The sequence below is a fragment of the Carettochelys insculpta genome, chromosome 10, assembly GCF_033958435.1.
Source record: "Carettochelys insculpta isolate YL-2023 chromosome 10, ASM3395843v1, whole genome shotgun sequence".
Taxonomy (NCBI): Eukaryota; Metazoa; Chordata; order Testudines; family Carettochelyidae; genus Carettochelys; species Carettochelys insculpta.
Genome location: NC_134146.1, coordinates 34,416,639 through 34,444,507, shown reverse-complemented (window position 1 = coordinate 34,444,507; position 27,869 = coordinate 34,416,639). Strand labels below are relative to the sequence as shown.

The window sequence follows — 27,869 nt, the reverse complement described above, 5'->3', positions numbered from 1 at the left end:
CAGGAGGAACCAAAAACAAAGAGCAATTTCTTATTCTTTAGCCAAGAGACCCCAAAAGCATCTTCTACTTTTCCAGGGTCACATTGTGCTTGCAGACTGTTTGGCTTTCTGGCTGTTCACCTCTGCCTTTCTTTCTGTTCTTCTCAGTTATTAGTTTCTGTGTTTTCTCCAGACCTACCGATGTTGGGGACAGAAGGGAGGCAGTTACACAGTTCCCCAGTTTCAGAGGGACCTGGTGCTCCTGGCTGCTGCTGTTTCTACTGCAGTAGCAGTGGTGGCTGAAACACATCAAAACACCACTCCATGTGGCTCTGAGGGCTGTGGGGTAGCTCTGTGCAGACTGCCCTCAGCCCTGCACCTTCTGCCTGAGGCTCTACCCTTTCAGGGATTGCAGACCACCAAAACACCACTCCATGTGGCTCTGAGGGAGGTGGGGGTAGCTCTGTGCTGACTGCCCTCAGCCCTGCCCCTTCTGCCTGAGGCTGCACCCCTTCAGGGGTTGCAGAGCAGTGAGCCCCGTACACCTTGGCCCTGGGTCCATGGTGGCTGTCTTTAACCCACCTCTGTACCTTCTCCCCAGTGGATTGATGACATCCTATGAATCCCCAGCCCATGGTGCTAGGTTCTAGGTATTCTAATAAGCTTTGTTTTAGCTTAATAATAGTCTCTTACAACTGTCTTAAAGGATCTGCACACATCAGTTTGAAGAAGCTTTTAATTCCACCCTACCTTGCTCTTTTCCCGCATTTATCTGTGTATGTCCAAAGTTTCCTTTAATGATTGTTTTCAGTGTGCCTGATATTAAGTTACTGGTATTTCTACAGTAACCATACATAAGTGGTGCCCCGACCTGGGTATTGCAGGGGGTTCATGGAAAAAAAAAAGATAAATAAAAATGATCATAGAAAATAAGTTTTAAATAAATTACAGTTACAATCAATTATTACTTTTTAAATAAAGTATTTTCCAATAATGTTAATTGCTGCCTGAAAATCTGTATTGTGGTTTACTTTTTCATTTAATGAAATGTAGGTAGTGACTAAAATTGGGTTTGATGAGGGTCTGTGAAGGGTTTGGGAGGGTGATTGGGTTTCTGCATTAGTGAGAAGTTTGGGAACCACTGCCATACATCATCTTGTGTTCAATTTTAAAGATATTTACAATTTTTTTCTACCCTCCAATTCTACTGAATTCTAGCTGGTTTTAATGTGAAATTCTCTTTTGGCATTTAAATTCCTGACTGTACCTCATCTTTATTTGCACTTGATTTTCAGTAGTTAAATGTGTACATGTGCATCATTCTGAATCCTAGTATATTCCAGTGCAAAAGTGAATCCTGAGAACTTCTGAAAATTTTAATGAAGGTCTTAGTTTTAATAATAAAACCAGTAACTACATAGTTGTAATTTAGATATTAAAATATAAGGTCTTAGTTTTAATAATAAAACCAGTAACTACATAGTTGTAATTTAGATATTAAAATATAATATATTCTATTTTCAAAGGAAACTTTATGTAAGACTTCTATTAGAACATTTTCTTCTGCATCTAATTTATGGTCCTTTTTAATGTCAGTGCTTTACAGAATGTCACCAAGGAACGTGGAATTATCATCACTCGCTCCACATATCCCTCTAGCGGAAAATGGGCTGGACACTGGCTTGGCGATAACACTGCAGCTTGGAATCAACTTTATAAATCTATAATTGGTATGTGGAAGCAATAGGATTTACAGTCAATTGATCCTATGCAGTAACATATTTTGTGCACTTGTGTCTTGCCTACTTTAGTAGGCTTAGATCAGAAGAAATTTAATTGTAGGTAATACAAGCTATCCAGTTTAGCAAAATCAGCATTTGTGTTTTAATTGCTTGCTTTTTTTTTAACCTTCTCTTAATGGCATCTAAGCACCTTTTTAGAACAGATGTGCTTACAAAATAGACATTGGGATTCCTCCTGGGCATTGTTGGATGTTCCCAACTTCCACTAAAGTCAACTTTCCTTTCTTCTGCAAAATGCCCATTCATCACTTTTAGCCTTTTCCTGTTGATCCCTGGTCCCAGCGATTCTCTCTTTCCTCTATCCACCACCCCCACACCTTACCTTTTGATCTGCCTCCATCTGCTTCTACAGAGTCAGCTGCCGGTAATACCCTACCAGGGGGAAAAGAACAGTGTATTAGAAAAACTGTAGAAATGTATTTATTGTCTTTCATTTCTGCTAAATGAGTGCAGCTGCAGGTGGCTTTTAGAATATCAAAGAAAATAGCAGTCAATGAAGTTGCCTTCCTTCTCTTGCAGGTATGATGGAATTTAGTCTCTTTGGAATATCCTATGTAAGTTGATGCTGTCATGGTATGTTTAAAACGCTGTTAGCTAACTGCAATAATCTATAGCATTCACATTCACTGTTTTAAAACTTTCAGACTGGAGCAGATATATGTGGCTTCTTCAATGATGCAGAATATTATATGTGTGTCCGTTGGATGCAGCTGGGAGCATTTTACCCATTTTCCAGAAATCATAATGGTAAAGGTTCAAAGGTCGGTCATAAATGATATTTATTATTTATGATATGTCAGTAATGTGCTAAGGCTTATGTAAGACATGAACAGTTCCAAACCTGAAAAGTACACCATCTGAAAAGAACAGATAAAAAGTAGAAAGGGCACATAGTGAAGGGAATGTTAGTTTGTAAATACTTTCGTCATTATTAACTCACTAGGGGAGGGGTGATTCTAGCTAATGTTAGCATTCAGATTCTTTTTGCTAGTGCATTTCATTTTCATGTGTGATCTGCGAAGCTGAAAACAGGCACATTCAAACAGGAAATAACAGCATGCACTTTTTAAACAATGAATGTAATTAACCACTGGAGCAATTTACTCAGTTGCAGGATGGATTCTCTCTCACAGACAGTTTGTAAATCAAGATTAGATTTCCCACACCCAAAAGAGATGATCTAGTGCAAAGGAAGTTCTGTGATCTGAGTTCCATAGGAGGGCAGAATGCATGATCACGGTAGTCCCCATGGGTGCTGGAACTAGAGTTGGGGGGCAGGAGTGTACTGCAACATCCCCTGACTTGAAATGGTTTCCATTATATAGAAGGGTTTACAGTTTGGTACAACTAAAAGTCCTGTGGCACCTTATAGACTAACAGATACTTTGGAGCATAAGCTTTCATGGGCAAAGACCCGCTTGGTCCAATGGCTCTCAGGACCCTCCCCTCCCCTTTATATAAAACTTGTTCCAGCCCTTCCCTCCCTCAGTAGTCCCTTTTACCCTTGTATCCTCTAGTATGGCCTCTTGCTCTACTTCTGGTTCCTGTAAAATCCTGTGACCATTCCTGAAGCTGTTAAACCCATATTTTGGGTGCAACTTGCAACAAGATTCAACTGGAAAAAACAGTCTATTTGAACATAACCCTTTTGGAAATTCATGTTTTGCAGACTGGTTCTGGCACCCTGTATTCATGACTTTGCTTTCAGGTGGTCCTGGAAGATTTTTTCCATTAATTACATTACTTAATGTTTTGCTGGTTTTCTCCCACTCAGCACTGACACTTCAAAACCCAGGGATTGTGGCATTTAGAACATTAGTGTTTAATATTAGCTATACTGGGACATTGCTGTGAAGATACAGCAAGACACTCTTAATTACAACAGACTGACTGGCATAGCAGAGCATTATGAATAGTAGTCTCATGTGTCAGCTGCTGCTACTGTGCTCATGGAATGACTGAACCTCAGGGTTGCTATGAGGTGTTGACATGAGGGACTGGCCGAGGAAGGATAGCTTTAAACTGTTTCCTTTGGAGATACCCTGGCAAAACTGCACAGTGAGTATGGCCATCGTGTCTCCCTAGTCATGCTTCATCCTGCTGCCAAGGGTTGCATCTATGGGTGTCTGGTGTGCATCAGTGCCCTTCCCCACTTCAGGTTTTACAACATTAATGGGCCTGCATTGCAAGTTATGAGAATGGGAACCAGCATATTCTAGGACAGATACAAGCTTGTATATATTTTTACTTGCATCTTGTTAGAAAAATACCTACACTTACCGTGCTCAAGTAAGGTTCTTGTTATGTTTGTTTGTTTTTTTCCCTTCCGAAGTACACTTAATTCAGTATGAATGACCTTCATATTCTCATCCCTTTGTAGTTTACAATTAGAGGACAAATCAGAAAATAGACTAGTTTAATAAGATTGTAGCAAGAATGTACAGATTTATTTTATTTTCCATAGTCTGCATCCATCAGCTATTGTATTTCATTAAAGAATTAAAAAATGATGTAAGAAATGTGTATTGTTGAAAGCTGTAAAACAAGATAACTGGGGAAACGAAAAATAGAAACAGTACTCATGTTCTAGTTAGAGCTGCAGGTCTAGCCGAGTCGAGCTATTTATATGGCATATATGTAATGGATTAAAGTATCCTTTTTAAGAGCAGTGTGCTTTATCTTGCAGCAGCACACCTTTCAATAGGCCTTTTAAAGCCTTTAAAATACAGATTCAGGGTTATCATGTTGCTTCCATTCTTACCCATTTGTCGAGTTATTGTGCAGTCCATTTAATGAAGATTGAAAGTGCTCCCTGACACCATTCATTAGTGCTCTTTTTACTTTTTGAAAGTCCTGAGTGCTGCCCTGCAGAAAAGGAGGATAATAAATTATGGACAACATAATATGTCATATGTTCAGGAAAGTTTGTATTAAACTGCCCCTTTTTGCCCCCACACTAAGTTTTTCAAGCCTTCCTTCTAAGTTCCTCTAGTTGGGACCCATAGTGACACCTAGGCTACGTCTACACTAGCCAAAAACTTCGAAATGGCCATGGAAATGGCCATTTTGAAGTTTACTAATGAAGAGCTGAAATACATATTCAGCGCCTCATTAGCATGTGGGCGGCCATGGCACTTTGAAATTGACGCGGCTTGTCCAGACGGGGCTCCTTTTTGAAAGGACCCTGGCTACTTCAAAGTCCCCTTATTCCTATGAGCAGATAGGAATAAGGGGACTTCGAAGTAGGCGGGGTCCTTTCAAAAAGGAGCCCCGTCTGGACAAGTTGCGCGGCGGCGAGCCGCGTCAATTTCGAAGTGCCACGGCCGCCCGCATGCTGATGAGGTGCTGAATATGTATTTCAGCGCTTCATTAGTAAACTTCAAAATGGCCATTTGCATGGCCATTTCGAAGTTTTTGGCTAGTGTAGACGTGGCCCTACTGTTATTTAACGTCACTTTGTGCTTAGGAGAGAGAAGAACTGCAGTTGTGGCAGAATGAGTATATATTACATAGGCCTAGAAAGATCTTCGTCTAGGAGTAGTTCCTTATGTGGACTTTGATTCAGTTATTTAGTTATTGATGCTACTACTATGCAGATGATAGGAATTTACAGTATAGGTACAGGCTGAACGTCTCGAGTCCGGCACACTCATCTGACAACATCCATAATCTGAAATGATTCTAGTTAGCAGGATGACCACTTATAATGGATAAGGCCAAGTTTTCTGTGGTTCTATGAAATTGCTGACAGCTCCTGGTTCTCAGTGTTCTGTGTTTTATCTCTAAATGGCCCCTTAATGTTTTCTAAGAGCCCAGTAAGCAGTGGAAGCATTGGTAACATGCTAGGCAATATTAACCTCCCATGGTCCAGCAAATTCTTTCATTTTCCACTGGTCTGGTCTCAGGGGTGCCAGACGAGAGGTTCAATCTGTGTAATATAAACTAGAAATTACACATATTGATCCATATGTAAATATTACCAAGTACCTGAAACCATTTTAACATTTCAATTTAAAAAACAATTCCTTAGGTTTAAATCAGGGAAATATCTGCAAAATGTAAGGTTCTTGAAAAATCATTAATAGTAATCCTTGGCAAAAAAAAAACTTTTCAACCAAGTGTTAAGTTTCTAGTAAATTATTAACAGGTATTTTACAGCTCCCAAAACAAGTTTGAAAATGGAAATATTCACAGAATCAAAAAATATAGCCATTGTCTGAGACTCTGCCACAATAAAAATACTACCAATATCATTGTGATTGTGCAATGGATAATTTTAGTCATAATTATGGTTTTGATGCAAAAGCTGGATATGAATCAATAGAGATATAACTAGATGTTACAATAATTATAATTTAAGTATAATAAAATCTCATGACATTGGTTTCTTTCACTATCTTGTGAATGTCACTGCAGTTACTTCCAGCATCTGGGGTTCAAATTTTCCAACTGGGAGCTGAAAAATTTTCTTTCCCCCTCAATGCAGACACATGTAAAAAGGAACTTGAATAGTGCAAATCAGGTTGTCAGGCATTCATTATTTAGGGTTTTCAGGAAAATCTATCATACCTTGGAGGATCAGGTCCATAATGCTCTTCTATAACTAACTGCACAAATAGTCAAAAATAAGGTAGACAGGTGAAAGGGGTAGGTAGGAAAGAGAATCTGCAGTTTGAGTAAGTTTTTTTTTTCCATTTTTAGAGGCAAGACCCTGTTGCCTTTGATGAAAGATTTGAAAATATTTCCAGAAATGTGCTCAATACAAGATACACACTGTTACCCTATCTGTACACCTTAATGTATGAAGCCCATGCACATGGTAGCACTGTCGTGCGTCCTGTCCTCCATGAGTAAGTAAGAAGAGTTTAATCAGTTTGAAGACAATTTGGTTTTTTAACTTACATTCATGAAATTATCTCAAATTTTATCTCTTTAGCTCTTTTCACAAGAATGCTTATTATGAAGGGATATTTGATTCCAAATATTGTTTTTGCTGGAGGGCTTCCCTGTGACACATAAACCCATTGTCTTTAGCAGTAGCTTGAAGTTGCTGAATTCCCCCTCTATTTCTATTGAAGGCAGCAACAACTCATAGGATTGGTCCATTTCCAAAATTATTTCTTGTTTTTACAACCCTCCCTGGGCTCTTATCTCATTGACAGTTATCTAGTCCTCTTCCTGCTACTTGTATAGTAATTTCCTGTCTCTTCATGCATCTCAAAACTAGGTGCTACCTCACTTAAGATGCTGGTGAAGTCCTCTTTTACACTTCTCCCTACCACTTTTAATACCTTTCACATTGCTTTACTTCTCATGGGCTCTCTTATTTCAAATCCTGTCGTCTTAATTCAGGCAAGAACTTATCTGGCACTCTGCAAAAACTCTACATTTGTATCTGTGTAATGTGTGTCTCAATTTTAGGGGACAATCTTTGCTGAGAAAATGGGGTTTCTGTCTGCTTTAGAGGATGAACACACACAGCATTAGAAAGTGAATACTGTAAAAAGAGCCAGGGACAAAATAAACAAAATAAATATGGAGAATTCTGCTACAGTTAAATCTTTGTAATCTTTTTTCAGTGAACTGTTGTGCAGATTTAAGGAAGGAATCTGACTCAGAAATCTTTTAGATTTTTCAAATGGTTTGTAATGTTGAGTGCCTCAATTTTTGGATGCTTGTCTAGTGAAACCTTAAAAATGCCTGATTTACAAAGGGTGGGTGCTCTGCCCTTTCGGAAAATCTGGATCCTTTAAGGTATCTCAAGATAGTGGTAATCTGAAAACACAACAGAGTAAAATATAAGAAACCTTGAAATAATAAAGATCATGTCTTTATATTGTTTTAATTTCTTGCTAGTTTATAAACAGTTAATAGATGTTATAATATGGTACAGATGTCTTATTTGTAATATATACATCCTTTGGACTCTGTATACATTAATACCATTTGATTTTTATTGCTGATTTTTTTAACCCTTTAGTAACGATAATTAATATGAATCGTCAGACACACAACCTTTACATTACTGTAAATGGTGATTGACTTAACTATTCAGCTCCAGAATTTCCTTCCTAAAGTATGCTATCTCCTGGACGTATTTCTGGGGGTGTTGCTGCTGTGCTCTGAAGGGTGCAATCCAGCTAAAAATATTTTTTCCAGATTCACCCATTTAGCAGTTATGAACAAAGGGACACAAATTATGTAACTATTGCAGTTCGATTATGGTTCAAGTGTAGCACTTCCCTTGAGTTTTCAGATGTGAGTAAATTTAGAGTTTTGGGTAGATCTTACTCTTTTTTACTGAAAGGTAAATGTATGTTTTGATTAATGTCCTGTAAAGATAGTAAATTTGAATGAATAGCAATAAGATTTAGGTCAGTTTGTAATGTAAACTCAAACTGCACCCCATTTTTTTTAAAGCTTTAAAAAAACATTAGGGCTTCCTGTGACCATGTTATTCCCTTTGACTATAACTGAGTTCAGTAACTCATGACCTTCAGTGAGCTATTTATGTGCTAAAAGGTTATGTGTCTAGTCAGTTACATTTTTAGGCCCTTACACAGTAACACAATTCATGTAATTATCTTAGGACCGGACTGAGAATCCCTTTCTCCCATTGTTGTACAGCTGCTTACGTAAATAGACCCACTCATGTCAATGAGTTACTCAGCGGAGTTATAGTCATCAAAGGTCACCCAAATATTTTTAACCTCTGAATATCTTGGACGCAGTTTGAGTTTACATTACAAATTGATCTAAATCTTATTAGTCTTTTTTACCATTTCTACAGGACATCAATTAAAACATTCATTTCTAGTTTCATGACCTAAACTGAATAAAAGGTAAATAAGCAAGATCTTTATTACATTTCTATAATGCCTTTCATTTAAGAATCTCTCTGTAAGCCTATGAGATACATGAATTATGTTACAGGAAGGAGAAAGTTTAACATTGGCCCTGTTTTAATAGTTTGAGTAATTAAAAGAAGTAACATAAATGAAGTTGTTATGCATCTCTGGGGTAGATAAAAATTTTAATGACATAGTGTGCTTTAGAAGGAAACCCTTTTAGATTGATATCAGATGCATGGTAATGATTTTGTTGCTCTAAGGTTTGTGGAAGACAAAACAACATGGGATGTATACACACAATTTTTGTGGGGACCTGCACTGCTCATTAGCCCTGTTTTAAAGGTACGTGTTTATCTATATAATTCTATATGAGAATACTTTAAAATACTTTCCTTTTTGCTTTAAAGAACATAACGTGTATGGTTCAATTCCAGAATGATACATCAGTGTTGGCTTATATACCCAATGCAAGCTGGTATGACTACTACACAGTAAGTAATATAAATGTTTTCTATGGACCTTATAGCGAGGAGAAAGAATTACTAGAAGCATAGTCTGCCAATGGCTGTGGTGGAATTCTTCACTTTGTATGTTAAAGAGAACTTTACACTACATTTTTATCATACGTTTTTCATGGAAATTATAGCCAGAATATTTTTTAAAGACTTAAGTAGTACAAGAAGTTGAGAGATTTAAATGGAAGAAAGGTGGATGAGAGGGTATGGGCTTGAAAATCACAATTTTGTTGGGAAATAGTACCATTTTGTAAATGAAGCTCTAGACCTTGGCTTGAGTTCAGTGAGCCCCTGGGAACATCAGTAGGATTTGAGTGTACTTGGCATGTCCAGCTGTCCCTGAAGATCTCAAGCTAGAGGGGATTACAAGCTACCTGGTTCCTCTGTGGAGAGATAAAGGAATTTGTGCGTGGATTTAGGAATCTCTCGTCTGACCTGAATTCTTCTGTCAGATTCTTCGAAACTATTCATCCAGGTTGGCAAACCTGGACAATAAATTGATACTGTTATGGTGTGTTAGCTTAGTGTAACTTAACCTCTGTTGCAAATTGTTCACCCAGCCCCTACTTATGAGTGAACTAAATGGTCATGTGTGTGTGATTTTCAAACATGTTACATTCTTAAACACCTTTAGTCCCGAAATGCATCTGTGGATTTTTAATCCCTGAAATAATTCTGTCTAATGTCTTTGGGAAGATAACAGAAGTTGGGCAGCTTTAGCTGAATCTGCCTTCATCAGAAGCAGAGAAGAGCCCGGTGAACGAGGAGAGGATAGCAAAAAACCCACCGGAATTATAATTACTTTGTGATTTTGCCCCTTATTCTGTGTCCCACTTTGTTGTAGCTGCAGTCTGTTTGTTTTTTTCCCCCAGATTTTGATTTCATATTTTGAAGAAGACGAAAATGACAGCTCTGTGTATGCATTTAAATCAATATTTCTGTAACAAAAATAATTAACATATTTAGGCTCTCATTCCTTGTTCATTTACATTGGTATGAATTCAGAAGTAAGACAGTTGAAATTAATTATTTTTATTTACAGGATGAAAATATTGTGTTCAGGGGACAGTTTGTCAATCTTTCAGCTCCTCTTGAGCATATCAACCTTCATATCCGTGGAGGTTACATCATCCCATGGCAGTATCCTGCTAATAATACCTTTTACAGGTACTAGGAAATTAATTGGGAAAGTTAAAACTGGTTTCTTTTATTTTTAATGTTAGCTCCTTGAAAGCTGCTTAGTGGTTTGGACTGTTGAAGAACCATTTAAAATGGACCAGAGGACAGACTGCAGGGCGAGACATACAATAAATATGATTTATTATATGGTTGATGAAAATGAGAAAAATAGAGGGAAAGGGACAGTGCCAGTTTGGTCAAAGGGTGTTCATATATAACTTAAGTGGTTATAGTCTCAGAGGGGTAGCCAGGTTACTCTGTAGCTTTACAAAAAAAAACAAAAAAACAAAAACAAAGCAGTCCTGTAGCTCTTACGAAAGCTCATTTTCAAATAAATAAAATTGTTAGTCTTTGACGTACTACAAGACTGCTCTTTTAAAAAAAAAAAAAAGCACAGGTAATGACTGAGGAAACAAATAGTTTTTGGTGAATTTTTTTTTTTTTTTTTTGGTAGCCGACAAAACTCCATGGGACTTACTCTTGCTTTAGATGATAATGGGATTGCTCAGGGACAGCTATACTGGGATGATGGAAACAGCATTGGTAAGTTTCAATAGTAAATTGAAGTGAGATGATTTAGTTACATCAAATGTAAAGTTTCCTAAGCTGCATAACTTTTTTCCCCTTCTTGGTGCTTCTGCTTTCTACACTTTCTAGTTTTGAATGTATAAACTATAATTTTTATATAAAAAGTACTTGATGTGCAAACAGTTAGCTGTATTTCAGCATATGCTCCACATCTGGAAACACTTACACATGTGCATAGTACTGTTGCATTCAGTGGGACTGTACTTGGAAGTAAATGCACCTATGTTTGTTTGCAGGATCTTGGCCATAAAAATTTTGTAAGATCCTGAAAATGCTGTTCTGTTTACCATACATATATGAATACCTGAATCTGCCTGGAGCCCCACTAAATTCAGGAAACTCCCTAAAAGCACAAGGGTCCCTCCAATATATATGCAATACATTTGAAGATGAGGGCCTTCAGCCGGAAAGCTCTAAAGAACAATGCTTGAAAAATGAAAAAATCAAGTTAAACCTATAGTGCAGTAAAAGCTACATTATCCAGCACTTAGAAGAACGTCAAGGTCATGCATGTCTCTGAGACTGTTATGACTAGTTCATTGAATTCTGCAGAATTGCGAAGGTACTTAATCCAGTCTCAATCTACCCTTGGACCTTACTGCTAATTATGATGCCCCCATATGTAGCCTAGGACAGAATAAAACACATAAATTCCATTACATTTGGCATAACTGATAATTAAAAATAATCAAACCAGGTTTTGAACATTTATACCACTTTTTATTCTTTTGTTGTTAAGATTTTGAATATTTACAAACAGAAAACTTTTAGCCTTTTTGTTTTCACTTACATTTCCATGAAGGGCTCTGGCTAAGTGTGTTTGCTATGGAAAAGGTGGCATGATTTCACTGGTATGTGCTATAGATTAACACAAAAATTGTATTTAGAATTAATTTTAAGAAATTATCATGAATAGTCACCAAAATGAAATTATAGTGGGATACATTTTACCCTGCTTTCTCATTACAGATGCATATGAAAGGGGTGCTTATCTGCTAGAAACATTTAATGCAACTCAGGTAGGTATTGTTAAAAAGCTGTTACTATTCGCTGTCCAGCCCACTAAAACCTTCTAATAGTTACTGATAGACTCGCAGCTATAACATTATAAGTTTATTATTTAAAAAAAATAAATGCTCTGCCTTCAGACAGACTTTTCGCTATAGAGCCACTCATTATCTGTATTCTTAGTAGCTTCAGGGGCTCTATGAACTTCAATTTAAGAAATCAGTTATGGCAGGACATGGGTGAGCAAACTTTTCATCCCTGCAATTAGCAGGCCCCCAACAACCTGTGTAATGTAATCCAAATTGATGGAAATTTTGGTTATGTTCATATAAAAAGAAGAACCCTATTTCAGCATGTGTAAGAAAATAAGTATGTAGAATGTAAAAACCTTATTAACCGGTATATAAATGTGAATACACAAACATAAGAACAGGAACATATTTCAACATTTTTAATGAGATGGATGAGTCCAAGACCCAGCAGGTGATCATGCTGGCCCCATTTATGAAATTTCATGCCACTGAGCTAACCTCGTTATCCCCAGCCTTGCTCTGGCCTATTTATACCTGGCCTTGCAGATTTCCAGGACCAGCATCTGAAGAAGTGAGTTAACTCACGAAAGCTCATGCTCTAAACTTTTCTGTTAGTCTATAAGGTGCCACAGGACCCTTCGTTGCTCTACATATCCCCTACTTTGCGCACCCCTGGGTTAGGGAACAAGAATATAAGATCAGCCCTACAGGGTCAAACCATCTAGCTCAGTAGCCTGTCTTTTGACAATGGCTAATGCCAGGTGTGTCAGAGGGAGTGAAAGTGGCATGGCAATGATTGAGACATCCATCTCTGGACATCCACTTTAAGGATTTGTAATTCAAGGCAGGCCAGCCAACTTTCTCCATACCCAAGGGTGCCCTTAGGATTTATGGGGCCTTATGCAGTGTTCTTAAACTGATGCCCCTTTGCCCGATGGCAGCCCATGTAGATGACTGTTTTTTAGAGATCTGATTTTGTAATCTTCAGCAATACACTCATGAAATGTTTTTAAAATAATTTTAAAAATGAAGGTTATGTAGACTAACACAGTAAATTCCAAAACTGGCAAGGTTTGGCAAATGGCTTTTTCACAGGTTCTGCTAATAGGTCTGAAAGATTTTTTTCACTTCTAAGTTACCTAGATACTCTCCGGAGGAAGCAGAGCCACAGAACAGGGATAGGAAAAGGTTGATGGGTGGGCTTTAGGACCCAGTGGTTCCCTAAATTCTTGGGTACCCTAACACAACTGCGTATTCTACGTATGGGTAAGGACAGCTGTGTCCACCCTGTTCGTGATTTTATAGATCTGTCATATTTCAGCCTCCCCATTACCACCCACCTTTTGTTATGTCTTTTTCAAGCAGAACACACCCAAGTCTTTTGTTATCCCTCATCTTCTACAAGCTATGCCATGCCCATCATCCTTTTTGTTGCCCATCTCTATACCTTTTTCCAATTCCAGTACATCTTTGTTTGAGACTGGGCCACCACAATAGCACTCAGTGTTCAAGGTGTGAGCGTACCGTGGATTTACACAATGGCATGATAGTTACTTTTTTATTATCTATCCCTTTCTTAATTGCTTCTAATGCTAGGACTGGTGTTGATAAATTAGTTTTCAGCAGACTCAAATGTAAACTGCAGGTAATTTCCTTAACTTTAGGTGTTATATCATCTACCTTGATAGATGGGTTCAAACCAGAACAGCAGATGTGATTACACTCAAACTTTCTCAGAGAAAGAAGGGTTCATTATCAAACCCCAGATCATGGTTCCTAATTTCACAGCTAGTCTTACTCTACAGAGAGCTGTATCAAAATCCCAGTTCTGAAAACCTGTGGTTTTCAGAGGGAGGGGTTAGAAAAGGGAGTGAGGTAAGCTGTTGTATTGCATTTGTGCATAATTGCCTTTAACTTGCTATATTTGATAGGAATGAACTTAATAAATACATATTTGAGAAGCATTGTGGTATTTTAAATACCCAGTTTCTGACAGTGAAACTATATTTCTTAAAATTTATTTGTATGATTTAAACATTTATATATGCAGAAATCAAAATAACATGAGGCTAATAGTGTCATTTTGTCAGCTGCACTTTCACTGTCACTTTACCTCCCTATTTAAATGAGTACGTTACAGCTCATCATCTTATGCATATTAAAAGCAGCATGCCGTTAATCACACAGCTATCTATATGTTCCCTGAGATGTGGAGAAAAGGAACATCTGTTAGAAAGGAACTCTGCCAACTTGAAATATAGTCACTTTTTAAAAAAAAAAAAACTCCAGGTGGCTTCAGGTGATATTCCTGCCCTAAAATGCATGCACTCATTTTTGTTCATTGTGGTTGTTCATAGTGGCTACATCTACACGACAGAGTTCTTTCAAAAGAAGCCCTTCCGGAAGATCTCTTTTGAAGGAGTGCATCCACGTACAAAAAAGCGTGTCAAAACAGTGATCAGCTCTTTCAGAAGAGAGCGTCCATATTGCCCCTGCTTGTCTGAAAGAACAGGCTTGGGATCACAAAATCAGGCCCTATGAGGACTGCTCTTTTGTGGGGGAAAAAAGGGCCTGTGGAGCATCCACACATGCTGCCTTTTGAAAGGGGTCGCTCTTTCTGAAATGGGAAAGGAAGAGTGATTTTCAAAGTAGTGCTCCGGTCTTTCGATTTGCTTTCGCAAGAATGCTTTTTGTGTGTGGGCACTCCGCTGGATCTTTCGAAAGAGCCCCCTTCTTCCAAAAAAATCTTCCAAAAGAAACTTGCTAGTGTAGATGCAGCCAGTGTGTACCGGGGAGAGGGAGGATGATTTACGGATGCTTGCCTCATATAATCTCCTTTCTAGCACCTTTTGAGGCACAATTCAACCCATATGTGGTGGAGAGAGGAAGTGTAATTACATGTTCAAACCCCCTCTGCACTGGCTTGCAGGGGAGCAGGAATAATGAGCTGTAAACACTCCCACTCAGACAATGGAGTTCTACATCCATTTAGGATTACAGCCCCTGACTTGGCCCAGTGATTTCAACAAGAATTTTGGCAGATTACATACTGCATGAATACTGAATGAGGATTTTAGCATTTAATGAGCTATTTCCAGACAGCTGTCCCAAGGAAGAGCAGGAAGTGAACCTAAATAGGGGCTTGTCTGCACAATTAACTCAATCTAATTCTTGATCTTCCTCCCGACCCCTCCACTCTCTCTGATTTGCTCACCTTGATTATCTTTTTCTGATTTGTCCTCCTTGCTTACTGTTTTTGGTTCTCTGTGTCTTAAATATTGAGTCTGTTCTGGTCTGGCTATGGTCTGAAGAAGTGGGTCTGTCCCACGAAAGCTCACCTAATAAACTATTTTGCTAGTCTTTAAAGTGCTACTTGACTGCTTTTTGTTTTGATAGTATCTAGACTAGCACGGCTTACTCTCTGTTACTAAATTTCATATGTCTCAGACTATGACCGTTAGGGCTTGTCGATACTTACTGGGAGAGTGGCCGCTTCTGGAGTTCTATTCCGCACATCTGGTAAAGATGTGTGAAATTGGTGTCTCTGGTGTTGCCAGTTGACTTCTGTACTACTCTCTGTTGCAAAGAAGTGTGTGTGGGGGGGGGGTCAGTGGGAGAAATGCTACCATTGACATCCGTCAGTGAAAAGTGACCTTACAGTCAACTGCAGAATACATTGATTCTAGCTATGCAAATACCATAGCTAGAATTGTGTATCTGCAGTCAACTGTAAGGTCTAGTGTAGACCAAGCTTCATTGAATCCTTTTTCCTCTTTGGAAGGAAACAAAATGGAAGCAAACAGATTCATAATTATATTAAATTAATAAAGAACATCAGGAAACTGAACTTCCATTCCTCCATCCACACCCATAGGTCTTGATTTTACCTGTTATTACAGGCTGCAGTAAAGGCATTTCTACACTGGAGCTGGAGGTATCATTGCCAGCCCGAGTAGACACATCTGTGCTAGCTCTGACTATGTCAGTGCACTCAAGAGAGCTGTGTTAGTTGTAGCTGCTTGGGGATAGGCTGGGATAGGCTGGCTGCTCTGAATACATAGCTAGGTTTCATACAGGACAGCACTTGCAACAGGTGGCCAATCCTGTTCTCATGCAGCAGCAGCTCTGTTACTTTGAGCATGCTAGCTCAATCAAAGGTTGGGTCAGGCATTTATCCAGCTTCGAAATTACACCTCTAGCTCCACTATATGCACCTTACTGGTATGAGATGCATGGCCATACTCTGACTCAGCAGAGGAGCTGACAGCATTGTGGAATGTATTCTGGTGCATTTACTGCTTTCTGTTTCATAATGGCGTGCCATCTATTTCTCACGCCTTTTGGTGGCTGAGAAGGAAGGGAGCGTCCCAGGCCCTGCTGGTCCCAAGCTTCTTTTGAGTTGGTGTTTCAATAGGAATCCCTAGCAGAGGGCAGCCTACAATTAAGGGACAATTACAGTTGTGGCTGACCTCTGTGCTTGTACAGCAGAGAAGGGCAAAAAGCTCCTTTGGCTGTTCCCCTACACCTGCAGGCCTAACTAGAGAAGCTGCAGTTGGATGCCTATGTATATTCCATAAAAGTTCCTGCTCCAGAGCCATCCAATATAAGAAACAAGTGAGTGAGTCTGGAAAGAAGGAACTGGATGTGTTCATCTAATTATCAGCATTAAATGATCATACTGTCAAACACTCTCACATCTAAAAGTCAATTTGCTAATAAGTTAGGACAACTTGAATCTAATATATTTTGTTGTTTTTTCAGAATGTTTTAGAGATTAATGTTTTGCACAATGGATATACTGATCCAAACAATTTAAAATTCAGTGAACTTGAGGTCTTAGGAGTTCCTTCAGTACCTTCAGCTGTTACAGTAAAACAAAATGGTGTGACAATTCCATCCCTCCATAGTATCAGCTATAATGGTACAAAACAGGTAAGGAGCTAATTTAAGGGTATTAAAGGGTATTTATTGTGTGTAACCTTTCCTCCTGAAACTTGGCATTGAATCAGATTTTGGCTGCGCTATTAAACCCTATAGTTTTTAATAATGAAATATTTTCATTGAGAGTCAAATAACCTGGAACTGTCGTATGATGATTAGTAAATAACACGTAATGTAGTCAAGCAAGGTTTCAATTTGACAAGGTGAAAAAGAAAAGATGACAGAACCAGCGTGCAGTGTGGCCAAGTTATTGCTGAAGTAAAACCCTTCAGGTTCAGAAATTCCCAGTTCTAAGTGGTTGATTTTTCCAACCCTGCTAAAAGCTAGTTTAAGCCCTAAAAGAATTGAGGGAAAATAACATCTCTAAGAAATACTGAAAAGTTGGATGATTCTGTTCTTACCACCCGTTTTCTCCATCTCCCCCTGTCCGTACCTAGGTATAATTGATGTTTGTTGTGTTTTTGTCAAATAGAAGCAATGTGCACTTCAGGACAAAGATCCTACCTCTATGGGTTAAAACCTAGGTCCCCTAAAGCTATTGGGAAAACTTGCAATGCAGTTATTGGAGCATAATTTCACTCAGCATGTTGTGTGAAATATCCAACACACTTTTTAGTGTTTCATAAAATATAAAGATTTCCCAGGACTAACAAATCTCTCCTGTGACCCTTTCCATATGTATAAATGTGTATAAGAAGTCAGTATTAACTTTAAATAACAAAGTATGCAGTCCTAAATGTAATTGGAACAAATCCATATTATTAAGGTGGTCTTCAAGATACATTCCCTTGGACTGCCTTTGACATATAATTGTAACTTCTTATAGCTTCTTATAGCTTTTTAGGGTTGCCACTCTTCTGGTGGAGAAATGCAAGTTAATTCCCACCGCCAGCATATTGCTAGTCCTTTCTACGAAGAAGTCACCTTTTTGAAATCCCACGTCTTTGTGCCTTGTGCCCAAAACATACAAAAAACTCTTATTGTATTTAGCTGTGCCAACATTTCTTGAATGGGAAAGCAGGAATTCCTGGGCAGAGGTGAAATCAGAATGCATGCTTGGTTTTAAAAAGAGAGAAGAATCCTGGTCTTTACAGAGTCCCTGGGAAGCCCACAGTTTGGAATTCAAACCTGTGCCAGATTAAATAAATTGAAACAGCTGTTTCAATTTGGAATTAGAGGAAGAAGACAAAAAGAAATCACTATGCAATGAACAGTGTGTGAGCTGAAAAATGTAGTAGTCTGAGGTAGAATTCTTGTATTTTTATTTCCTTTCAAAGGTCCTGCATGTTACCGGGCTTCAGCTTGATCTAGGGAAACCCTACACAGTGGAGTGGTCGATTCCAGTGGTTCAAGACAATGAGAAATTTAACTGTTATCCTGATTTGGGTGCATCACAAGAAAATTGCAAAGCGCGTGGCTGTATCTGGGAGGTAAGCAGATATCATTTGTGTGAAGCCAGAATGAGAACACTATTTTAATGACACAAACTTTATTTAAACTAAAAGAACTGTTGACTAGAGCTTTCAGGTAATTTATGATATTGCAGAATTGTTTGAACAATACAAGAAAATGTTTGAGAAATGAAAATAAGTATGACTATGTGGATCAAAGTTGATGCTCTTTTATGGGACAGGATTGCCACCCATTTTGGAAAGTGCTTCTCTGGGAATCACATGGAAGCTTGCTTATGCCTGACAGGCTGATTTAGTCATCCTTACCATTATAACCATCAGTCCCACTGTTGGGACTGAGGTGTTGGATGTTATGCCACTTAATCAAAAAGAGGAAATCCAAATAATATCAGCATTGCAAACTCTGTGTATGGCATCACTCCTAAGATACAAACCTAAGTTTTCTACATGCAGGCCACGTCTACACTAGGGGAAAAAGTTGACCTAAGATACACAACCCCAGCTACGAGAATAGCATAGCTGGAGTTGACTTACCTGAGGTCAAATTTCATTCCTGTCTCCAAAGGCACAGGTCAACAGGAGAAACTCTCCCATTGACTTTCCCTACTCTTCACAGTTCTGATGCGCACCAGGTTTGATGGGGGCATGCTCAGCATTTGATTTAGAAGGTCCGTGCTAGACTCTTTAAAACGTAACCCAGAAGATCAATCTCCACCATGTCAAACAAGTGTGGACAAACCCTTAGCACCTTCTGAAGTGTCCTTTCATCTCTGTTCTATTTTTGTTCTCTTTTCCATTGTTCTCTTTAGCTATTTGGTTCCAGGCTTGCTTATGACAAGGAGTACAGTGGTAATCTGGGTGTCAGGAAAAGATTTTCTTGGATTCTAATGGAAGTAAGATTGAGTCCTCAGTGAAAAGATTTCCTCAGTATATTCTAGTCAATGAAATTAGGAAGCAATTAGGTGAATTCTCAATTCTTCCTAAACAACAAAAGCTACTGCTTGTCATTGAGGACTACTTGATGCATGCAAGATTTCACCTCTCAAATACTGTTTGAGTGCACAGCTGTTTAGAAGAAGTTGAGAGGGATTTTGCTGTTATAATTTTTCTTTTTGATGGTGCAAACATTGTATTTTCCTTGTCCATGTATTCAGTAAAAGTTGAAGCTGCTTACACAGGAGGAAAAAGCCCTCCAGAGATAAACACGAAAGCATGGGAAAAAAAAATCTCACTGTGAAAAGGAAAATACAAGACAGACAGACACAAGCAATTTGACAGAGAGATTTAGAGTGACTTCTAAACACCTCCATTAAGTCAGTTTTGCTTACCAAAGCTAATATAATATAAACGAGAGAGCTGCTGCTATTAAAAACACCTCAGCAAAAGAAAAAGTTATTGAATGCTGATGTTTTCAAAAGTAAACAAGTGATGATAAATCATACATAACTTCAGGAATGGCCTCTGTTTTCTTCATATTTATACACTTAAATTCTTCTGCATTGAAATTTTTAGCTCAAATGCTGTGTTTATCTATACCTATAATGGGAAGTCATCCTCTGAGAGACACCGTTGCAATGGCAGAAAGTTTTCTCACGTTAATTGCATAAATCAGTGCTTTTTTCTTTTTTTTTCCTGGAAAAAAAGTGGCGGAACTTAAAGCCCCAACCCACCACCAGTGGTTTAAACCCAACCCCCCACCATTGAGGGGCCAGAGCCACCCCCCTGGCAGCTAAACTGCCAACCCCAGGCTTTACCCCCGCCTGCAGTCCCAGCTCCCCCTCCCTGAACTAAATGAATGCCCTCCCCCTCCTCAGAGCTAGACACCCCCAGCCCGCCTCCCAGCTTTAGATCAATCCCCTCCCCCAGAAACAGACACCCACACTCTGCCCAACTAAATACACTTTCCCAAAGGCCTCCCCAAGTGAACACCAGTGAGGTACTGACCTGGTGCCACAGGGGCTACTCCAACTAGAAGTGCATCAGGCTGCTGGAGCCAAGCAAGTGCCATGCCAGGCACCACTGGGACCACGCAGGGCCACAGGTGTCAGGGCATCTGGAGCTGTGTTGCTCCCAGGTGGAGCTGCAGAAGCCACACTGGGACTTGAGGAGCTTTGCGGCTCCCATCCAGAGTGACATATGTGCAGAACAGAGGAGGGGGTGGTTTACCTGTGTGGCTCTGAGCTGCTTTTCCCCACCTACCTCTGCCGCATTTGCATGAAGAGGGAACATGTGGTGAAGAGGGAGCACTGCCCAGTTGCCTTCCAAAATGGCGGTGGCGTCAGGAAAAATGGTGCTGGAAAGCCATTCCGTGGCATTCGGAAAACAAAAAAGCCCTGGCATGAATCATTGTTTTCCTCATTAGGGTTGGATTTTATACCGTTCAGCATTGTTGCAATAACATTTGCAACTAATGCTCATGTAATGCATTACTTGTTAAAATGGGATTTTTCTGGATTTATCATCTATTATTATTAAAATAGGGTCACATACTGTTTTCTAATCAACAATATATTTTTCAGGTTCCCTCTAACTCACTTGTGCCGTCATGTTTCTACCCAAGTAATTATGGCTATTCTGTCAGCAATGTTCAAAACACCACTTTGGGTCTTACTGCTGACCTCTTCATAGATCCTAGTATCCCTGACCGCTATGGGGAGCATTCTCTTTCTATCAACATGCTTCGCTTGGAAGTGAAATACCATGACGACAACATGTTGCAGTTCAAGGTAATTTCAGTTTGAGTCTGCTGGGGCAATGTATGCCAAAATTCTTGGTGGTAGTTTTTCATTTTTAGAAAGTTAAAAATGTGACTAGGCTATATGTGGCTACTGATGAGAGTAAGAACTGACTCACCTTTCAAATGGCACATGCAGAGGCCACCACAGTTGCAGTCCTGGTGCTGAGGAGCTTCCTGTCAAATCCATATCTCTAGGAGCAGTTAACATCTGCCTCCTCGTTTAGTAGCCCTCAATCTTTGCAGACTAATGACCCCTTTCAGAACTCATTGTGTAATTCTAAAATAAATCCATTGGCATATAAATATTGCCCTTACATTTCAGTGCATAGTGTATAAAGCAGTATAAACCTGTCATCATTTGTATAAAACTTGAGTTTGTACTGACTTGATTACTACTTTATATGTAGCCAGTTGTAAAACTAGGTAAATACCTAAGGGAATTGATGTCCTGTCTGGAAGCTCTCTGCATACCTAGGGATACAGATACCTTGGTTGAGATCCAATGTTCTTTAGGCTATTTCATTTCATTTCATTTTTTCATTCTAAAGTGAGGAATAATGTTTTCTCAAAACTGTTAACGATGGCTTGCTCTGCAATTAAGTTGTTAACACTCTGTTGTTAAATGCTGTTGTAATACCATGACGTACTGATCTGTGAGCCATTTGATCTATTCCATACATAATATAATACCACATTGTGTTCCATGTCTGGGGTGCTGAAGGTTAAAAGTGCTGTGATGTTCCATAGTGCTTCTTCTGACCTCTTTGGAGTTTTCTCTGAGCTCTTTTCAGACAGTTTAGCATGTCAGCTGAGCTACATCAGTTTGAACAAACATCAGTGGTGAATGTGGATGTGTGAGGGTTTTATCTTCAGTGCAGAAGTGGTGATTGATTGAGGTACCAGGTCAAGCTGTGGGAAATCAGACTCCACAGCTGTAGTGTTCATAAGGTGTCATATAATGTCTCTTCTTCATTTATCTTATAAAAGACACCGTGATGAAAAGTGGGTTCTTATATAGGGTGTACAAGAGCTGGAGCGAGGAGTCTGCAGCCACTTATGTTTCAGTGTTCAACCACACATGCGGCGTCATCTTCCTTAGTGGAACACTCTACAAGTTGAATGGCTCTAATCTAGAACACTCTTGTCTGGCAAACTCCATAGTCCTGCATGATTTTAGTTAGCTGGATGACATCTTATCATGGGTGTGGTCAAGTTTCCCGTAGTCCCATAAAATTTTTCCAGCCATGAGTCCTGTCTCTGAGTGTTCTGTGCTGTTGTTTAGATGTAATTTACCTCTAAATGTATTCTAAGAACAAAGTAAGCAGTGGAAGTGTTGGTAATGCTGCTTGGCAATATTGACTTCCCATGGTCTGGCAAAATTTTTCATCCAGCATTGGTCATGTCCTGAGGGTGCCAGATTAGAGAGGTTCAACCTGTATGCTGCCTTAATCAGGCTGAGTAGGATCTCATTTTGAGACTGCTTTTCACTGGACCAGATTCTAGCTCAGGTTGAGAAACACACCTACCTCACTCTTCAGGTCATCCAAGTGAAATCAGAAAGACTAGTCAACGAGTGCGATGCTGCTACTCAATAGAATTAAACAAGTTAGGGGATTTTCCAATGTCTTTGCAGGACACAATCAAAAGATCTGAATTTAGTCTTAATGAAAACCAGATGTCACTAGAACATTTTAATTCCCCAACTAATATAAAAATGGTATACTCAAATCTTTTCTTCTGTTAGTTATTGGTTTACCACGTTCATTCAAGTCCACATGAACGCACATAAAATCTTAGCATGTAAGTAACAATGATATTCGGAAGTTATTACAGTAGAAGCTTTGCATTTGTATCACACATTTGCAAATGCATATCTATAGATGCTTGTCTTCTTAAGCCTTTAAGTCACAACCAAAGTTTTTCAAATTTAACACAAAACAAGAATTTAGAAGAAAGAAACAAAGAGAGATCTTTTCAAACATTTTCCAACATACATGGTTTTTCTTAAATTTTGAAGGTTTTACAGCAATTATGAACTAAATTACTTTGAAAGAGAAAATTCTTTAGCAAATTTTTCAGTAGAATTAACCTGGAGGTTTTTATTTACAAAGGAGCATAAAGAAAAATCCACTTTTGTGGTTTTATGGCTTTTAATAAGAATCCCTACATTCCTTTGCTGCTGATCAGGAATAGCCATACATGCACTGAGTCTAAAATATACCTTACAAAGTTTGTTGTCTTGAAATTGTCTTGTCAGTCTGCTATGATGGGCTTTCTCTTTTGAACTCTGTGTTTCCTAGATTTACAAGGGCCCGTGTGCAGTACATTCATAATTAAAGACTCTCATCAAATATTTCGTGTACACAATTAAAATAACTGCCAGTTATGTAGAAGTACGTATTCAAAATAAAGCATAAAAGAAAATCGTGTATATTGTTGTAGCAATATGCAAGTTATAAAAACTACATGACCGTGCTTCTGAAAAAGCCATATGGATGTTTTAGGGCCAACGGTATTGTTTTTGACGGCTTTTGGAGCCTGTCACGAGCTGAGAGAAAGTGGAGTCCTCCTGGAATTAACCTTATATTTTGGTTACATACATTATTACATGAACAGGTGGTATTGTATTTTTCAAACATGATGATCGCTGACTTACAGGTGTAAGTGCCTTTTGTTATTCAATTAACAGAGTAGGCAGATTTCTAATAAAACAGTATTATAAGAATTAATGAAATATATTAATAAATAATTAATCCATTTAGAAGACTTTCTTTTTCACTGCTCTATAGTCTTAATGACAATTTACTGTCATTTATTGTAGTAGAATCAGCCCATTAATGTGCTTTAGTCCACAATCACAAGCTACGTCCCAATTTCCCCAGCTTTCAGCTCGACACTACCTAGCAATCAAAATCCCCGGATTTGGCCTCTGACATCTTCTACAACGCAGTTATGCAAGAAAATTTCAGCATTTACCTAAATATCTGAAAATGAAAAATGTTAGAGGCAGTGGAAATAAACTGAATTCAACATCCAAATAAACAAGACAAAGGCTACTGTGCTGCTTGATTGTTTTCTCACAAGTCAATGAAGCAGCCACACGTTGCCACAAAAACCCAGGAAAAAATTAGACACAGAATTTTGGTCAAATGTGTTGTAGTGCACAAGGGCCATAACTATAATGTGTTATGTTCCTTATAATTTACTTACTTTTTTAAAGGGACTCCCTCCACACACAATTTTTTCCACAAAAGACTTTTTCTTAGTCAAAAAGAGATAACAGTAGATGCATACAAAATGTCTTATGTATTTTACCTTTAAGAATATTGCCTGTCTTTTTGTAGATTTATGATGCCAACACTAAAAGATATGAAGTTCCAGTGCCACTGTTTATCCCCGATCCTTCAAGTACAGAAGCAGGTCGACTCTATGAAGTGACAATTAAGGACAATCCATTTGGTATTCAGATTCGGCGTAGAAGCACTGGAACAATTATGTAAGTAAATGTTTATTTGCTATAGATTATACTTTAATTTTCATCTGTGTATTTGGTGTAAATGCCTAAATACTGTCTTAACATTGAATAGGCTACATTTTGTCAAACTGCCATGGTGTCACTGGTGAAAAGTACTTGCTGTTAAATGAATTAATTTTGCTACTTGTGTAATTAAATGAAAAAGGTTCTCAGTCTGGACTGAGTCTCACCAGTTATCACTAAGCAATCCAGACATTAGTTGTAAGATTACCTGCTACATTTGAAACCTTCATCTTCATTTTTTTCCCCCTCTCCTTTTCCTCCATCAGGTTTCTAAGGGTGCACTTAATGTCCATCTCAGTAATGCATACACCAGTGGATGGGCTTTCCTGTCTTCTCTTCTCTTTTGATGCATGCGTTCTCAGAAGTCCTCATTCACACAAACAAACATTTGGAATACAAATATGTAGTTATACTCAGAAGTTCAGATACAAAAATGATACTTGAACAAAAATAGGATTTACACATCCAGCAGATTATAACAGTGAAAACAATAAATTGGAAGAGGCATTTTGTCCAGAGATTCTGAGTTATTCATATTTATACTCCAAAGCAATTTTTCCATAAAGCGTGAGGCAGGGTCCATCTCATATATACCCTTCAGTTTGTTACCATCCGTCTTTCCATCTCTTCCCAGCCTTTCTTCATGGATTCCTCTCTCAGGAGCCTCCTCTTACAGGAGTTAACAGGGTTGATGCATGCTGGGTTGGGGGTGTGTGGAAAAAGTTCCTCCCAGGTACTGGAACAAAGGATTCTGTTCGCTACTTTTTGATCCCAAAAGTGGGCTGAGACACGTTCTGGACCTGTGACACTTTAAGAAATACTTACAAAAGTTTAGATTCCTCATGATCTCTCTGGCTCCTATCATTCGTTGTTTGGATCTGGGAGACTGGTATGCATTCCTCACCCTGAAGGACACCGACTTCCACAAAAACAAGAAGTCGTCCTGTGGCACCTTTTACATTAACAGAATTCTGTTATTCTATAAGGTATCACAGGACTACTTGTCCTTTTTTTGCAAATACAGACTAACATGGCTACCTCTCTGGTATTTCCACAAAGTGAACTTCCCAGGACACATGCACTTCCTGTGGCTTATGGTGGGCCCCAGTCATGACCAGTTTGTGGTCCTTTTATGTGACTTGACAACTGCACCAAGGGTCAGTGGTCGCTTCTTACCTTAGGTGCCCAGGGTGCAGCTTGACCCTGTGTTATACAGCAGGTCACAGTAGATTGTTTTGTTTATTTTATAATTTTTTTCTGGCTTTGGACTCTTCTGAATCTACGAAAGGTTCAAGTTCTCTCCAGAGTAACAGCTAAAATTACCCAAGAGATGGAAAAGTTTCAGAATTTGATTTTGATGTAAAAAATCCAGGTGCTTATCCAAACCAACACAACTGTTTTCAACCTTGATATAACAAATCATGCAAACCTTCATTATAAGACCCTCTAACATCTCTTCCATCCCCATGTTCCATCTTACTAAACATACAGTACAATGGGTTTAAAAGCCTCAATAAAGTTGAAATTAAAATATAATTAGAGTTCTTCAGTTCTAAGAAACTCCATAATAGGTGTTCAGTGTTCATTTCAACTAAATTCTGGAGTCTACTGAAAAATACCCAATTTCTTTACACTGTGATGCAGTCTGTTAGTAGATTAGTTACTCTCCATTTTATTAATAACAGCAACTTCATGGCTAATATGTCAAATATATTGTATAACTTTCACAATTCTCAGCCACAATTATTTATGAATTTTTTTCAGCTCTTTTCTAATGAAACTCAGATAATTGTTCTCTTTCAGTTGGGATTCTCAGGTACCTGGCTTCACCTTTAGTGACATGTTCATTCAGATTTCTACCCGCCTTCCATCACAGTATGTCTATGGATTTGGTGAAACTGAACATACCACGTATCGGCGTGATATGAACTGGAACACCTGGGGAATGTTCGCTAAGGACCAGTCCCCTGGTGTAAGTATAGATGAAGTTTGAATTAGACTATTTCCTAAACAGCAACTGTTACTTTGGGGTTTTCAGGGTGCCTATAGTATATTTTGTTTTAAAACATTGGTGCATGATACGCCCTTATCAGTACAATGAACCAAAGCTAAGTTTAGTAATAGTTACAGTCCTATCAGTAACTTGGGTCTTGGATAAACTTCTGGTAACCAGTTTCAAAACTGTCAGTTCTTCGAGTGGTCCCCATGGGTGCTCCACAAAAGGTGTCGGGCTCGCCTGGCGCTGCAGATCGGAAATCTTCCAGCAGTTTCTCCTGGATCGCGCATGCGCCGGCGCGCGCCGCCCCCCCTGCGCACACTCGGCCATGTGCGCGATCCGGTCCTTGCCAGTTCCTTCTCAACCACCGTCGGCTGCAAACAGAATCTACTCAGGCTAAGGCCAGAGTCAGAATAAATAGTGGTTTTTTTCCTACGTGTCATTTGTTGTTTTTGGTTATCAAAAAAAAAAAAAAGAGAGAGAGAGAAAGCAAAGACAAAGAGAATATCAGCAAAAAAAAAAAAAAAAAGAAAAAGAGAGGAGCGGAGAAGAGACGAGCGGACATGAAGGCCATTTAGGCCGCCTGCTGCCCCGCAGTCCGGTGATGACTATTTGCGGTGGAAAGGCACGGATTAAGTGCTAAGTACCCTATTAACAGTAAAGGACTCACCGCAATGGCCTCTTCAGGTTTAAAAAGCGTGAGTCATGCCGTGAAGCTATGCCGGCCTCCGTGGGGCATAGCGAATGCATCCGATGGTTGGGGGAATCACAGGCTACCCAGAAGTGTTCTCACTGTGCTAATCTCACAGCCAGGGCCAGGAAGGACAGAGCTATGAGGCGTAAAATGCTCTTGTTGATAAGGCTCTCCAGCCGGACTTGCCGAAGAAGCCTCACCCAGAAGGGCCCTCTGGGTTGCATAAGAGGAGGGCAGCTTCCTCTGACCCCTCAGTGCAGAAACGGAGGAAACTCTCCCTGGCTCGATCCTTGCCGGCGTTTGCAGCGAGCAGGACGAGCGGAGCACACGGCCCCCAGCCGCATACTCAGGCAAGCGGCAGCGCAGCAGGGCACGTGACAGAGGCTGAGCCTCCGGTTATATAACAGCCGGCATGCGCAGCACCTACAACATCAGGGAGGCAAGCGCCGGACCTGCCCGCACCGCCACGGGCGGCGCCAGCCCCCGCAGCACCAATGGTGCAGGGGTGCCAGTCACGGAACCTGCAGGCAATGGAGGAGGATACCCGTGCGGCACCGCAGCTGACGGTGCCAAGCGTGGTGCTGACAGTGGGGCCGA

The 27,869-nt window shown here is 39.4% G+C and overlaps 1 protein-coding gene across 3 annotated transcripts in view; it reads left to right on the top strand.

The window, feature by feature from the left end:
* The window catches only part of SI (sucrase-isomaltase), a 262,662-nt gene that overhangs the window by 97,146 nt on the left and 137,647 nt on the right, over window positions 1-27,869 (top strand). For all 3 annotated transcript variants that reach the window (XM_075003677.1, XM_075003678.1, XM_075003679.1), the window contains 14 exons: window positions 1,576-1,709; window positions 2,301-2,335; window positions 2,426-2,542; window positions 6,483-6,631; window positions 8,893-8,974; window positions 9,067-9,123; window positions 10,190-10,314; window positions 10,781-10,869; window positions 11,884-11,933; window positions 16,716-16,886; window positions 18,173-18,325; window positions 20,827-21,033; window positions 24,389-24,540; window positions 26,386-26,554. In XM_075003677.1, coding sequence (XP_074859778.1) covers window positions 1,576-1,709; window positions 2,301-2,335; window positions 2,426-2,542; window positions 6,483-6,631; window positions 8,893-8,974; window positions 9,067-9,123; window positions 10,190-10,314; window positions 10,781-10,869; window positions 11,884-11,933; window positions 16,716-16,886; window positions 18,173-18,325; window positions 20,827-21,033; window positions 24,389-24,540; window positions 26,386-26,554 — 1,690 coding nt within the window. The remainder of the gene's footprint in view (window positions 1-1,575; window positions 1,710-2,300; window positions 2,336-2,425; window positions 2,543-6,482; window positions 6,632-8,892; window positions 8,975-9,066; window positions 9,124-10,189; window positions 10,315-10,780; window positions 10,870-11,883; window positions 11,934-16,715; window positions 16,887-18,172; window positions 18,326-20,826; window positions 21,034-24,388; window positions 24,541-26,385; window positions 26,555-27,869) is intronic.